At 30.4% G+C, this 15,173-nt stretch overlaps 1 protein-coding gene across 1 annotated transcript; it reads left to right on the top strand.

Annotated features, from left to right (window-relative positions):
* Nucleotides 1-138: 138 nt before the first annotated feature.
* LOC123682690 (growth factor receptor-bound protein 2) lies at nucleotides 139-14,843 on the top strand. Its single transcript, XM_045621455.1, has 5 exons — nucleotides 139-577; nucleotides 634-731; nucleotides 1,914-2,033; nucleotides 10,052-10,217; nucleotides 12,670-14,843. Exons 1-5 carry the CDS (start codon nucleotides 500-502, stop codon nucleotides 12,841-12,843), a joined length of 636 nt encoding a protein of 211 aa, XP_045477411.1. The 5' UTR covers nucleotides 139-499; the 3' UTR covers nucleotides 12,844-14,843.
* The last annotated feature ends 330 nt before the right edge of the window (nucleotides 14,844-15,173 follow it).

Here is a 15,173-nt window from a genome sequence, read left to right as displayed (position 1 = left end):
TGAAATATGTTCCAAAAAGTAGATCCTTTTTATATTAATTAGTATTCTCATTCAAATCAGATATCATTCAGTAAAACTTCCCTTTAGTCATCTACTGATACATCTGAACTAATTAGAAAATTTTAATTGAGCCAATTCGATAAGAATAAATATACCGATATTTGTTTTCTTCGTATTTTACTACGCCAGTGTTGAATTTCATGCTCGGCGACTATGGTCGAATGACGACTCGATAATAGACACTAGTTATAGGGAGTGTACATTAAACAAGTAACCAATACGAAATATTGGAAATATTCACACAAATCTAGTGATAACAAATTATGGTAGAATGGATAGATCATAGAGATTCAAACCAACATTATTCGGTTATTTGTATAGAATAAAATCCAATTAGTTTGACGTTTGATGCAATAAAAACCTGTGTGCAATAATTGTGAAGTGACAAGTGAATTTTTTTCTTTGTGATAGTGACAACAATTTTCAACAATATTCAACAATGGAAGCTGTAGCTAAACACGAATTCAATGCTACGGCAGACGATGAACTTAGTTTCAAAAGATCACAGGTTTTAAAAGTAAATGATCATTTTTACAGTAATTTGTGCAACTATTTTCATGGCTATTCTTGTAGATTTTGAACATGGAAGATGACATGAATTGGTATAGAGCTGAACTTGATGGTAGAGAAGGTCTAATTCCTAGCAACTACATCGAAATGAGAAATCACAGGTGAGATATCAACAGATAGCAATCAAAATTAAAGAAATTCAACCAAGGTTTCTCAGTAGGGGCTTCTTAAGAGAGATTGATGACCTACGATATGTAATAATTTTACCTAAAATTTTAGTTACAATTTTCAATATTTGCATTCATTCCTTTTGAAGCATATTCATACAAATTAAAATAGTAAGTTTGTAATCGTGAAGCTTGCTCCCCATTCAATAACAAAAGTTTCTTTGACAATCGAGTCAGTTAAAATTTTTGTTGGTTCATGTTTTTCAAGATTTACATGAAAAATTAAATATCAGCACATAATTCTCATCTTGAGCATCTCTTAAGTTTTGAGTAGTTATCTTTTATTTCTGTTTTTGGCATTAAAATTATTTGATGAATAATAATAAAGCAATCCATCAAATACACAGTTCTATGAATATATTTTTCAAGATTTGTCTAAAATATAAAATTTGTATGATTAATGATAGGAGAATTGCAATTATAAACATTCAAATTCAGAATATTATTTATTTTGAATTATCAGTTGTATCTAATTTTCAAGTATAAATTATGGACCAACAAAAGAGACAGAATAGTTCAACACTATCTTTCGATCTTGTGTTTTGTTTCAAAGTTCAATTCAAACTTAAACAATTATATAGATCCAATCAAATATTTGTTAAAATGTATCAATGCCCTATATATCAACATTTCATATTTACCTTTTATCTTTCTAAGAATTTTCTGGAACTTGAGGTTGAATTGAAAAAATTCATTCTTTCTTAGCCTTGCTTTTTACCATTACCCTCAATTATAATAACATATATATAATATAGTTTAACCAAAAATATTCTCTCAAATTTTCACTATTTATGTTCAAGAAAATATAAAATTGAAATAGGAAATTATTACCTCTTATATTGTATCATTATCATTAAAATTTAGAACTCCTGAACTGAAAAGAATTTTACATTAATCAGTGTTTTATTTATATATTTCATAAAATTAATTATTATAATTAATACAAATAAGAATTTAGGTTGAACCTATAAACTCAGTTCCTTATGTATATTATTATGAATTAAAATCATGGTAATTGTTTTAGTTTTTAATCTCTTGAAGAAGTTTTGATCATTAAACATAAACTTATCATGAATTGTAGTAGAGCTGTGAGTTAATTAAAAAAACATTTTTTAGCTGGTATTATGGAAGGATTACCAGAGCTGATGCAGAGAAACTTCTTATGAACAAACATGAAGGCGCATTTTTAATTCGTATTAGTGAATCCAGTCCAGGGGATTTTTCCTTATCAGTAAAGTAAGTTTCTTTATATTCCTTGACACTTATGACAACTGAAATGAAGTCATGGCATGCATTCAAACCCAAGCGGTCCACTGGGTGACACAACTGAGGTGACGCATCACTAATCTTTTCGCTTCATCCTTGAGATCTGAGAAAGACAGATAAATTAGATAGCACTCTTCATCACTGAAATGATGCTGCTTTTGTGGAATTCTGTAGGTGATACAGAAATAAGAAAGTAAACTCATATAACACTAGCCTTTTGTTGTGTATTTTTGTTGGCGATCCATGCTTGAAATTTACATTTCTTCAGGCCTATTTTTGAAATTTGAGTCAGTAATAAAATATCAAAATCGTATTGACCATCATGATTTTCATTTGTTTAACATGACATAACTCAAATTAGGATGAATAGTGTCCTTCTAATAGTTATATGTAATACTTTTTCAATTTCACTTCATGTTTTGTTGATACAGAAAATGTGATATTAATCTCTCGAATATTAATGAATAAAATACAAAAATAACATCAAGGTTTGCAGCTCTGTAATTAACACTGAAACAAGCGTCAAAAAAAAGTGGTGTGATTGTGCCGGACATTTGTGAGAAAAAGACATGAAATGGGCGTCTACATAGCTGGGCTAAATACATACTGAGCTAGAAATAGAATCAAAATACAAATGACAAAGTACTATCTAGTATATATTTAAAATACGAACTACAAAATACAGTCAGGTAATGCAAATATACACACTGGCAAAATTAGGAGAACTGACAAAATCTCAACGAAGTTTGTAGTTCATTTCCTCTTGAACCCTTTGGCCTATTTTATATTTTTTTTATTGTAGCCTTATTACTCGGGAACAGTAATTACCGTCCTCAGTTACTTTGTTTTTGTTATATATAGGGGTGAATGAAAAGGATTAGAAGTAAGCTTTTATTCATAATACTCAGATATTGCCGGTGTTGTAAGACAATTACCTCCTAGAAATATCTAATTCAATTATGGGAATCTTCAGTGTTCCAACTCATACCAAATTTGTTAGGGATAGGGGAGTAGAACACTAATTTTTTGGTTTTTCACATTTGCGCATGCTGCATATTTCAAAGAGCTGAAATTTTTAAGTTACCACTAACCATTCATCCCTATATTCGTACTAATTTTTATCAATATCAGATTATAGTTTATTCAAATAATATAATGGCGCAATATTTACAAGTTCGCACATAACTAGGAGGATTTACTATTATGAAGACATACTGTCGACCCAGAGTCGAACTGAGGATAATTCACGTTGCATATTAATCTACAAATCTAATATACAAAACAACAACATAAAATACGTATTTACACATAACGTAATAAGTTAACGGATGTTATATATTTATGTAAATATCGACATGATAATAATAAATTTATTCGCTCAATTGATTAAATAGTTGATGATTAAAAAGTAAAATAACTTATATTATTTATTTTACTTTTTAATCATCAAGATGAATTTCCGACAAGTAAAGACTGAGACAATCAAACACTTGATGAAATAGTAATGGCAAAAATCTAACATGACCTGGACAAAATGGAAAAAATAGTTATTCTAAATCGAAAAAAAATATCAGAAAATAAAAACATTCATAGGAATAAAAATTAAATATGTGGAAATAATGTGAAGAATCTAAAATGATAAACGAAAAATTAGCCCTTGTCTTCGATGTCAAATTCGACAAGATTCACAACCACGTTCTCTTTGATCAACATATAATGCTATAAAGTCGCCTCGTGTTTTTGTTGAACCTCTATACTTTTATGTCATTTATATCAATTTGTAAACGGAGACGAAGAATAAATGAAGGTCTACCCACACTGTTGGATTCGAATGATAATATTCACATTCCATTGCGAGTACGTTTCTGGCTTGTGCTGTTAGGCAAGAACGAGGGATAGGATTCATGACTATTCGACCAATAACAGTTGCTCTAAGCGCAAACCATGCTATTCATTTGTTTATATTATTTATTATTCTACTTTTACGCATGCTCAATGCGCCCCTTTTATTCAAGAAGATGAACTTTGTATGGGGCAATCTGTGACCCAAACTCAACGTTTATACCAAAATCTAATAAGAATTGTACAAGTTAGAGCTTTTGTAAGGGGCTCTGACCGCCAGACAGACACAAAATTGAATTTGTTCAAGGTTGCCAGAAATGTAATTTGTGAGTGGAAAAAAACTTTACAATAAAAGGTTTCATTTTGAATAGCCCTCTATTTGAGAAGCTGGGCACTTCTGAAGCTGTCATTTTTTGGCATTTGATAATTGGAAACTACCATATTACTAAAAATGGAACGGTACACGCTTTAACAACGCTCTAAAATGTTTAAAAATTCACTGAAGAAATGGTAAAAAATTTGCAGTTACACTTCACAAAACTAAATCACTTTTGGGTGGAATGGATATAGTGCCAGAATCGTAGCTGCGGCGGCCGTTTGGTTGAATTGTTTTCCATCGTTAATGGCATATCTTCCTATTTACAATTAGATAAACATTCATTGATTTCTCTTGAAATATATTCCTTTTTTATATCAAAATGAATTTTAACATGAAAAATTCTGCAAGATCAATTATTGTCACAAGATATTTTTAGGCATCGAAAATCCTCAAATTGTGTATTCTCACGAAATAGTTACCCTATATTAAAGCCAGCCAACGAAATTACTTAGTCCCAGAAATGAGAATGAGATGAAGAAAATCAGAATTAGTCATCTAAACATGCCATGGACGTCATTGCTACGTTCAACTCCATTCAACTCTTATCATTTTAACGGAACTAAGATAGATAAGAAATATATTTGCAGCGAAATTCTCGTTTAATTTCTGTTCCAATAATATCATTGAAATATTTAAGGATTGATAATGTGTACAATGAGGTTATTCCATTGTATTCAAGCACACCTGAATAAAAACTGATATTGTTCATTTTCTATGATAAACCATTAAAATTAATTGAGGAAGAACTTGAACCTGTGTACTTCAGAGCGAATGCAGTCTAAAAATATAATGCAGAAATCTTATTGCTTGCATGGATTGCAGTAGGGGCACACTCAGATTCAAACAAATTATTTAATATTTACATATTTTTTCTTGTATACAATTTTTCTTGATTAGTTCAGTAACTGTCGCTCTTACTCTTGAACTAGTCAAGCGTCCTATTGAAAATATTTGATAGAAAAAACAAATATCTTTTTGACAGATGGTTTTCCAATAAGAGGCTTGCTATATGGGCAGTTTTCATCTTTTGACATTCGACAAATAAAAACTAAGCCATTATTAAAAATGGAACGATACATGCTTCAAGAACGCATTGAAATTGTTATAATTTCCTACAAAAATGGTGAAAATATTGCAGTCACAAGTAAAACTAAAGTACTTTTGGCCTCTCGGCCGGCAATAATGTAACTAGTGGAAAAATTTGAGCTGTTGAAGATGTGAAGAATCGAAACCGTGTGCGTCGCTCAAGAACAACTGAGAATATTGCTGCTGTAGCCTGTAGTGTTGACGAAAACCCAGATTTGTCGTTTCTTTGTCGATCTTGGGAATAAGGCATTCCACAAACAACGTTACATCGTATTTTGTATAAAGACTGGTGTTGAGGCTTTCAGAGTTACTTAACTGATTATTATTATTATTATTATTATAACTGTTACTAAGCTCCAAAGATAATTTATTGCCGTCTTGGATAATGCAAAAATATCACAAAGGACTTCAGTTTGAACTAATTGTAGTTTGTTCAATCAACTGTGTAAAATGATTTATTTAAAATCATTATAATAGATAGATAGATAACAGTCTTTATTTCAAAGCATATACAGCACAACTACAACTTATGCTACACACAAAACTAAATAGTGTCAACAAAAACTATAACTAAAAATACTTCCCACTCCTATTGTACATCAAAATACTCTAGTAGAGAGTAGGGCTCTGATTTAATGAGACTTTTTTTTACTTTCTTTTTATATAACTTGAAATTATTAATTCTCTTGATTTCATCAGGTAACCTATTATATTCTTTAATACACATGTATTCATACATGTGTAACATGTATGTAACATACATGAAAAACATCCTTCAGGATGTTTTTCGTAAGTGTCAACCTATGCTTTGGGTAATTGAAATCCAGAGTTCTCGTCTCATATTTATGGCCTGATATATGTATAGCAAAACTAGCCATGTTTCTGAAGAAATAAATTAGGCATTCATACAAATAAATACCATAAACTTTGAAGATACCACTTTTTTTAAACACTCCTCTACATGAATCGAGAACTCCTAATTTAGACAATGATCTTAAAATTCTTTTTTGTATGACAAATAATTTTTGCACCTCAATTTTTTTTTTTTTTTTAACTAGAACCCCAGCATATAATACCATATCTTAACACTGAATCAAAATTTGCATAATATACTATCTTCAAAGTCTTATAATCTAAATAATTTGACAAATTGATCAAATGTTCAAACTGTAGTCCTCCCTGAGCATGGCAGTATCCAAGACGGTCAATAAATTCTCGTTGGATCTTAGTAACAGTTTTTTGAATAATATTGTCAGTTATAATATCATAAGAGCATGGGCAATATTCGATTATACATCGATTCACGAGACGTAGTTTCGCGAAATACGTCGAGTGAAGATCGAAATAGAATATTGTCTATGCACGAGTTGGTATTGATTACGATTATTTAACGAATAATTTCAATAACTATATCCAAAGCCACTCGAGATGCGCTCTCGTGATGTTTCGCGAAAAACGTCGAGTGAAGAGGTGTATCATCAAAATACAATATTGTCTATTCTCGAGTTGGTATTCGTTATGATTAAGATGTCTAAGGCCCAGTTTCACCAAACAGCACTCGATCCCAGATTGATTAAACTCCGCTTGTTACTAAAGCAGGCTTAACAGTGTTTTCTGTTTCATCATGCATCAACCCGTCCGAAGATGATGGCGATAAACCAAATTGCGATTAAATAGTCAAACCATTTGGCAACGTTGTGAACAAAAAGTTATATAGTGTTCTGTATCGTATTAGCAGTGATGACCACCATTGACGCTAGGTGTCAGGTGTCATTCATTCATAACTCATAACATTTCAAATCATTTGTCATCTTGTAAACAAAAAACAAAGTTAATTTTTGCCGAAAATGTCGAGTGATGTGCTTCGAAATGTCGGAAACTTGCAGAAGTTGAAAAGAAATTATCCCATTTCACAAAACCACACATTCTGGAAAAAAAACTATATAAGTAATTTTATTAACTTATTTATTTTTATTAACAAGTTTAACTGCTTCTTAAATAATATTTCAATCAAACATATCAATAAATTATTCTTTGCAATAAATTTCATAAAACACAAAAACAAAGTTTACTTGTATTTTAAATGGGAAATATTGAGCCTATACATATAGTCATATTTTGATAAAATTGACCCAAAAATTAGAAATTTCCGGAAAAATAATTACCTACATAGACAAGAGTTCCATCCTGATAAATAATTATTAATCTCAACTTGAAAGGTTATAATCCTCCAAAAATGGCCGATTAGTGCTAAATCGCGATTGGTCGATTAAATGGCGCTTTGGAGTGTGGTGAACCGCTACATTACATTAATCGTGATCTAAGGCCTCACTTAAGAGCCAAGTCAAGATTGAAGCATTTGGTGAAACTGGGCCTAAGGGCCAGTTGCACCATTTGCCTAAACCTTGATTAAAAATTTAAACATTGATTACTCTATGGGTTCTCAAGAGAAATCAGAAATGGATCAATGTTTAAATTTTAATCAATGTTTAGGAAAATGGTGCAACTGGCCCTAAAAACATGGTGCATGCACTCGTCAATCTTTGAATGCAATGACATTCGACCAAATTGAGAATATTAGTTTTATTTCGTGGCGGCGCCGCAATGTCATACTTGTCATTTCCTTTGATTTTGATAGGATACATTAATTAAAACCTGATCCTGACCAATCAAAAGCGATGTGTAACCGAGTATGATCGTGCAAAGTCGTGAAACCAAACGCAAAACGTTTATGAGAATGAATTCAAACATTTGAAATAGAGAGAGTTAATTGGTGTTTAATAGTATTACACTTTTCAAGAATTGCTTACACAGGTCATAACTATAATGAAGGATATATAGCTACAAAATGGCACAAAACTCATAAATATTAATAAACAAGAATTTTTTTATAGCGCTACATCTACAGTTGACTTCACAAAGCTTAACTAATATTCTCAAAATTCATCATCATCAAATTGGCAAAACAAAATCTAATCAGTCCATACACCAGGTTTCTAGACATCTTAGTTACGATAATATATCTTAGAATTTCAATAACTATAACCAAAGCACTGCATTTTGATCATTCAATGATATTTCCCTGAGCTTGAATTTTATTTTTTTTGGCGAACGTCCAAGAATGTTACTAAGGAAATGATCACAATATGTCAGGAGGGAAACACCAAAACGATTACACCACGTCTTCAATACGCCGTAACTATAGGAAATTCACGGATTCTATTGGTTCATCCAAACATGAGTTATATAATCACATTAATTTGTAATCCTAATTCTCAAATCCTAGATTTTAAAGTCCCTAAAACAAAAATTTTCTCAAAAATTTCCTTATGTAACATGATTAAACTTTTATTATGTTGTATGGAGAAAAATAGGCACCATAAAAAATTGCATTTATAATTTGAAGAAAGTCAATGTCTTAATAGGCGAAACATTAATGACCTCATCAAGTAGAACGTCAAAAGATGCGCACCTTTTCTAGATAATTAATTTATTCCTTACCTTATTTATGTAAACACTGTCCTGTACTTGAATACAGCTTCTCATGAAGATTTCTTGATTGCTTCATTTTAAAAAGTTATTTTTTGGATCTGGCTGCCGTTTAAAAAAAAATGATCGAAAGTATGTTTTATATGGCAGAAAAGCAGATTTCATGTCTTGGCCGGTCTAGTCTTGACTATGAAACACCTGCCGCGACATTAAATTTTGTGTTTTCCTGCATAGTAAAACAACTATTTTTTGACTTATCAATCCATGGGTATATGTAGAGTTTGACTTGGCTGATTCTCTTAAAATACTTATATTTTTGGGGAACTTTGTCCTTTTTTTAATGTGAATTCTCTGATGTGATATCATTTATTTTGGTGCAAATAATATTAACATTGGTGAACGCATTAATGCATTCAATTCTTATTGATATTCTTGAGCTTGGTACTGAAGTAGTATTTGTTGTGGGCTGAAATTTATGTGGTTTCATAATTTTTCGAAACAAATCCTTGTTTATTAATCCAACAGGGATTTACAGTTTCAGCTGATTTCAAGTTTATGCATAACTCAGATATGATTTTGAATATGAGATATTTCGAATTGAAGTATCTACAATCTTATACAAGGAATATTTTCTTATGATTCAACAACAATCGTGTCATAAAAGCTACCAATTTCTACTTCGAACACTTGGTTTTTTTATTTCAAAATCGTCAAATATAGAGAGCTTTACCTTCCTAAGGAATTTCAAGTTTCTATAATGTTTTGAATATATTTTGGTCTAAGAAGCTTTCATTTTGCCAAGACTTAATGTGATTTTTTTTTTTCCCCCTGACTAACGACAAAAAAATTGAAGTTTTAGGCCCTTGTATAAGTGCTTTGTGATTTTGATTAATTAGTCAGTGGATGAATTAATCAGTGAATAAATTAGTCAGCTTTGAATAAGCCCCGATAGAATTAACTCTCAGATAAGAGTAAATCATTTTTGCACATAAAATTATGTGACCAATGAAACTATATTGAGAATTCAAATGATTCACGTTGAAGGGTTGAAAAATGAGTGAATCTTCTTGATTAAAGATGCGTGGAACTTGACCTAGGCAACTGCTGTTCGCTCTATTTGCTAGGCGTAGTTGAATCGCTTCAATTCCAAAAAATAATACTAAATACTTATTTCGCCTCTTCTTATCTTCAGGTGTTCAGATGGAGTACAGCATTTCAAGGTACTTCGAGATGCACAAGGAAAATTTTTCTTATGGGTGGTCAAATTTAACTCGCTCAATGAATTGGTTGAATACCACCGTACATCATCTGTATCCAGATCGCAGGATGTTAAACTTCGCGATATGGTTGCGGAGGAGGTAAATATTACTCATAAGTAAATGGCTTTATAAGTATTGCATTATGGGTTTTTCGATATAGGTTAAAAAATTCCCATTGGTAGTAATCTTTTAGTTTAAGTTAATCTAAAGGACAAGTATTGATAGAATATGAATATATGTTTTATCCAATACTTGCGCCCTACTGTCATTCAAGTAAGCCATTTTGAACAGAATACAAAAAGAATTTTCTGTAGGACATATAAAAAAGTGGAGATCCATGTTGTTCAAATATAGGGTAATACATGTTACGATCAATACTAGTATTACATAATAGTACATCCATACTACTTTTTTACAAGATTCATCAATTGCTGGTTTTCTATTAATTCTATAATAATGATTTTGGAAATGTTATAAAAATCTTGTTTAATAATTTTATCGTCCTCGACCGCAAAATTTCCACAAATGTTATTGTACACCCTGAAAACCTAATATTTGGTTTAAGTTTTCCTGAAAGGTATGCTATGTGAAATAATTTTGCTAATATCACTGTGGTTGTCAGAAGAATAAGAACTGAAGGTTTATTGTGAAACAATAATAATTTTCCTCTAATTTTGTGGCAAATCCGTTCATTCTGCCATACCTTGTAAAACAAAATTGTGCAGAAATATCTCAGTTTCACACAGAGTTCATGATTATATTTCATTATAAGAAATTGGTATTAGGGACTCTCCTGTCGCAGATTTATCTATCATATGTCCAATTTATGATACAGAAAACAGTTCTGCCAACCAACATTTTTCAATGCAAAAATTATTAACTTTTTTTTCATGGATATATTCTGTTAATTTCAATAAAAATTATGTATAATGTATAATGCTCTTACAGAATGCTCATTCTAATACTTCTTCATTCAGAAACTTGCCGCTTTGTGGCTGGTTTTTGGAAGATTATATTCTGCACTTTTATTATAAAAAAAACTATTTTTATTAAACTTGAGTATTTTGAAAATGCTGTGTATAACTCGAATATACAGCTTCTTTATTGCAGTTTTGAGGAGGAAGTTTTTCAAATCCATAGTGCACATAATATTTTAGTGAAGTTGTAGTAATCAGACTATAATTGACTAATCCTCAGAACCTTTACAAGCGTTTTACAAACATTTCATCAACAATGTTCTCATCTTCAGAAACTACATTTGTTAAAAGCTTATAAAAATTCTGTGTAGATTGTGGTTACTACAACTTCAGCATTTGCAACGTGGCATAACTTCATTGCAATACATTTAAAAAAAAAATAAATAATTTTAACAGATATTAGGTTTTCAGGGTGCATAATAATAATTTCATGGTATTTTTAGTGGTGATTTATTTTCATTTTGCATAGTAGGTATACAGGATGTGCCACCATAGACGGCGACGCTCTATTACGGGTACTTTATCTATTACGCCTATGTACTTACCAAAAAGTGGAGATGGCCAAACATTTGTTTTTTCTTATGGAACACCCTGTTATTTATTGAATTTTTAGATTGCATGGAATAAATGAACCCAAGTTTGTTCGAAGTTTTATATGCTGAAAAATTATCGTTTTTGAAATATATTGGTTTTTCATATGTTGGAGGGTCTTTGGAAAAACCTAATAACTTCAAAATGAATAAATTTATTTGAACAAGATTTTGGGAGTGAATACTAAAAGAACGGAGGTATGATTATCAAAAAGTCAGTAGGTACTTATCTGCGTTCTTCTAGTTCTCATTTTCAAAATTTTGTTCAAATAAATTAATTCATTTCGAAGTTATTAAGTTTCATCCAAAGTCCGTCCAACATATGAAAAATCGAAATATTTCAAAAAGGTAAGTTTTAAGCATATGAAGTTTCGAACAAACTTGGGTTCTTTTACTCCATGCAATGTGAAAAAACCAGGTGTTCCATAAGAAAAACACATATTTTCGGCCATTTAGACTTTTTTGGTAAGTAAACTCTGTGTATTTCCATAAAATCTAAGAATGTTGCCCTGATGGAGCCTGAAACTGTGTCGAAAAAAAATCGAAAATTTCATTGCTTAACCTTAATAGAGTGTCGTGTCTATGGTGAAACACCCTGTAATTGACTGAAATGGCTTTGCTACATTTCATTGTAACTAACAAAACGAAAAAAGTATTGGAAAAATCATGTATATAATTCAAATAAAGCCTCTTTTTAGCACTTGCATGGCTTTATTCAAATAGGAGAATATTTTTTTATATTTCTAATTCCTTCATCGTGAAACTCTTACTTCCGAACCTGAAACAGATTTAAGAATTTGGTATACTTCTTCATGATAAATAATTCAATTTTAATAATTTTTTTTTGAGATTGTGAATGTTTCTCTCAAATCTAAAAAGATTACAGCAAGATTAAAATTCAATGAAATCGCAATAAGTGAAAAACACCATAATGTAAAGAGTCAATTACCTTTCAATACTTACAAAAAAAACTTATTTTTCAAGTGTCTGGTACAAGCTCTCTATGATTTCCAACCACAAGAAGCTGGAGAATTAGAATTCCGAAAGGGTGATGTTGTAACAGTAACCGATCGTTCCGATCAACACTGGTGGCATGGTGAGATAGGTCATCGTAAGGGGCTATTTCCAGCGACGTACGTCATGCCTTATCACACCTAAGAATCTTCCCACATTTGAATCTTCGATGAAAATTATCAAGAATTTTTCTGACTGCGAGAAAGTTCAAAATAACAGGCATTATTTCTTCTTCAATGTTACCTACTCACTCCGTACATCATTGATTGGCAATACGAATAATTGAATTGAATAGCATCACCCGATGTACTCATCAATTGAATACAGAATGTTGCAGTTCGAGAAGGAGATACCTAGTTATAAAGTTATTTAAATAGTAGAAAGATCTATGCAATTGAAACTGTAACACTCCGTATCTGTTATGGGATATAATTATGATTTTTATGGCGGCAAAGTTTTAACTGGTTCTACCTGAATTTTACTGTTTCTTTCAAGTTCAGACTGTTTTTTCTCCAGTCGGAACATTCCTAATCTTCCATGTATTCACTACAATGTTTTTTGTCTGATTAACTCTCACTGTATTTTTCACTTGTTCAAACGATAACGATTTTTATTTCTGTAGTTCACCATGTTATCAATACGCTATGTTTTGTGAAACGGTTGGTATTGTGGGATCTTCCTTACCTATTTGTACATGACAGAAAATTAGATAAAACTCATTAATTGATTTTTTCCAATTAACTTAAATGAAAATCAAAAATGGTGCTATCTTCAAAAAATTATTTTCATTTCAAGAGTTCTCGACCAATGCTTTTTAACTTGAAAATATAGGCTTGTCCATTTGCAGATCTGAAAATTGCTTTCTAAAAGATCACAATTGGAGTTTGTTTGAAACTAATTATAGTACAAAAAAAAATCATCCACAAGAGATTAACTTATGAAATTCTCAATCAAAAATATAATTTTCATTGAAGAAGCAGATACTTGTTACATTGAAAATTGCTTTTGAATCTCAACAAACATACAATCTAATGAAATTTCAATGATTTCCAAGCAAACTAAACATTTATTAAAAAAGTGCAATTCTGTGGAATTTTATTTCTTAACAGTAATTTCTGAATAAGCAAGAATCAAGGTTTTTTTGAGGTTCAATCAAAAATTAATTTAATGAAAAGCGAAAATAACATTGCCTATTCTAATTGAAATATAAAAACAATATTTTTTATTTTAATGCAAATAAAACATATCTAATACAAGATGATATGAAATAAGAAAAAAATCATTCAAATAATTTTTACACTTTCGACAATTTATATTTATACAGCCTTCACAATGAAGAATTATTTTGGCTAATTTAAATTGTTGAAGACTAACCCCAATTTTCTGAGTGAATATGCAGAATAATCGTGTCATATTTTTTGTTAACTTGCCGTTGTATGGTAACATTATAGACAATTTTTCTTATAGAACGTTTTGCTCATAATAATTCACTGAAATCATTTTCTCAATATCTAGTTATTAATAACATATTGGATTAAATATTTTTGTATTGTTTTCAAATTGGGATGAATCGTGGTTCTTGGAAAAATTTTGATGAGGATAATTATCTTGATTTGCTTTTTATTGCAAAATGATTATGAATTGTATTTTTTGATAACTCATCTAACTGGACCAGATAAATTTTATAATTTGCTCAGAGGCATTAAATTTTCTATAATTGTTTTTCCCCACTTTCCACTTTGACACAATACATATTGAGTCTCGAAGCTGAATCAGACCAACATTACAAGGTATATTGCTGTTTTAGAGAGACACTTTAGGAAAATGGTGGGCACTGATTTAATTGATTTCTCAAATAATTTGAGTATAGTATTTTGTTAACTAAGACGAGATGCCATTTTTATGTGTCTTAATTGTTATAAGCTAGTTTAATTTTATTTTGAGATACTATATTTAATTTGTACATATTAGCATTTTGAAGATTTTGCCAGGAATTTCCTCAAAACAAAATAGCAGGACATTTTTTAGTTTTAAGTATATTTTTTGGCATTGTCTGCTTTTTAGATTCAAATGTAAATATTAACTGTACCCTTCATTATTGAATGAGTACAATATATTTAGAAAATATATATGTTATATAAGAATATCTTTTGTTTTTCTTTCCTTCTGGAGGATTCAACTAGAAAATATGAATTGAAATAATTTATTAATGATTCTTTACACATAAAAACTTGGACAATAATCATATTGACACTGCTATACTAAATTGGAGGTACAAACTAAAATGACAGATGAATTGGGTAATTTCAAGGATAAAAAGTCCTATAAACACTTTGTTTTCGAGATACAGGGTGTTTTTTGTTTTCCTACTTTTGTGTGATGATTATTCAAGATTATCAAATATTTATTGATCATTGCTACATGTCAAGAAAATAAGCACCAAAACTAATAATTAATTTATTCATCACACTTAA

The sequence above is a fragment of the Harmonia axyridis genome, chromosome 6 (assembly GCF_914767665.1).
Source record: "Harmonia axyridis chromosome 6, icHarAxyr1.1, whole genome shotgun sequence".
NCBI lineage: Eukaryota > Metazoa > Arthropoda > Insecta > Coleoptera > Coccinellidae > Harmonia > Harmonia axyridis.
The sequence above is the reverse complement of the archived record's forward strand: the minus strand, read 5'-3'. Positions and strand labels throughout refer to the sequence as shown.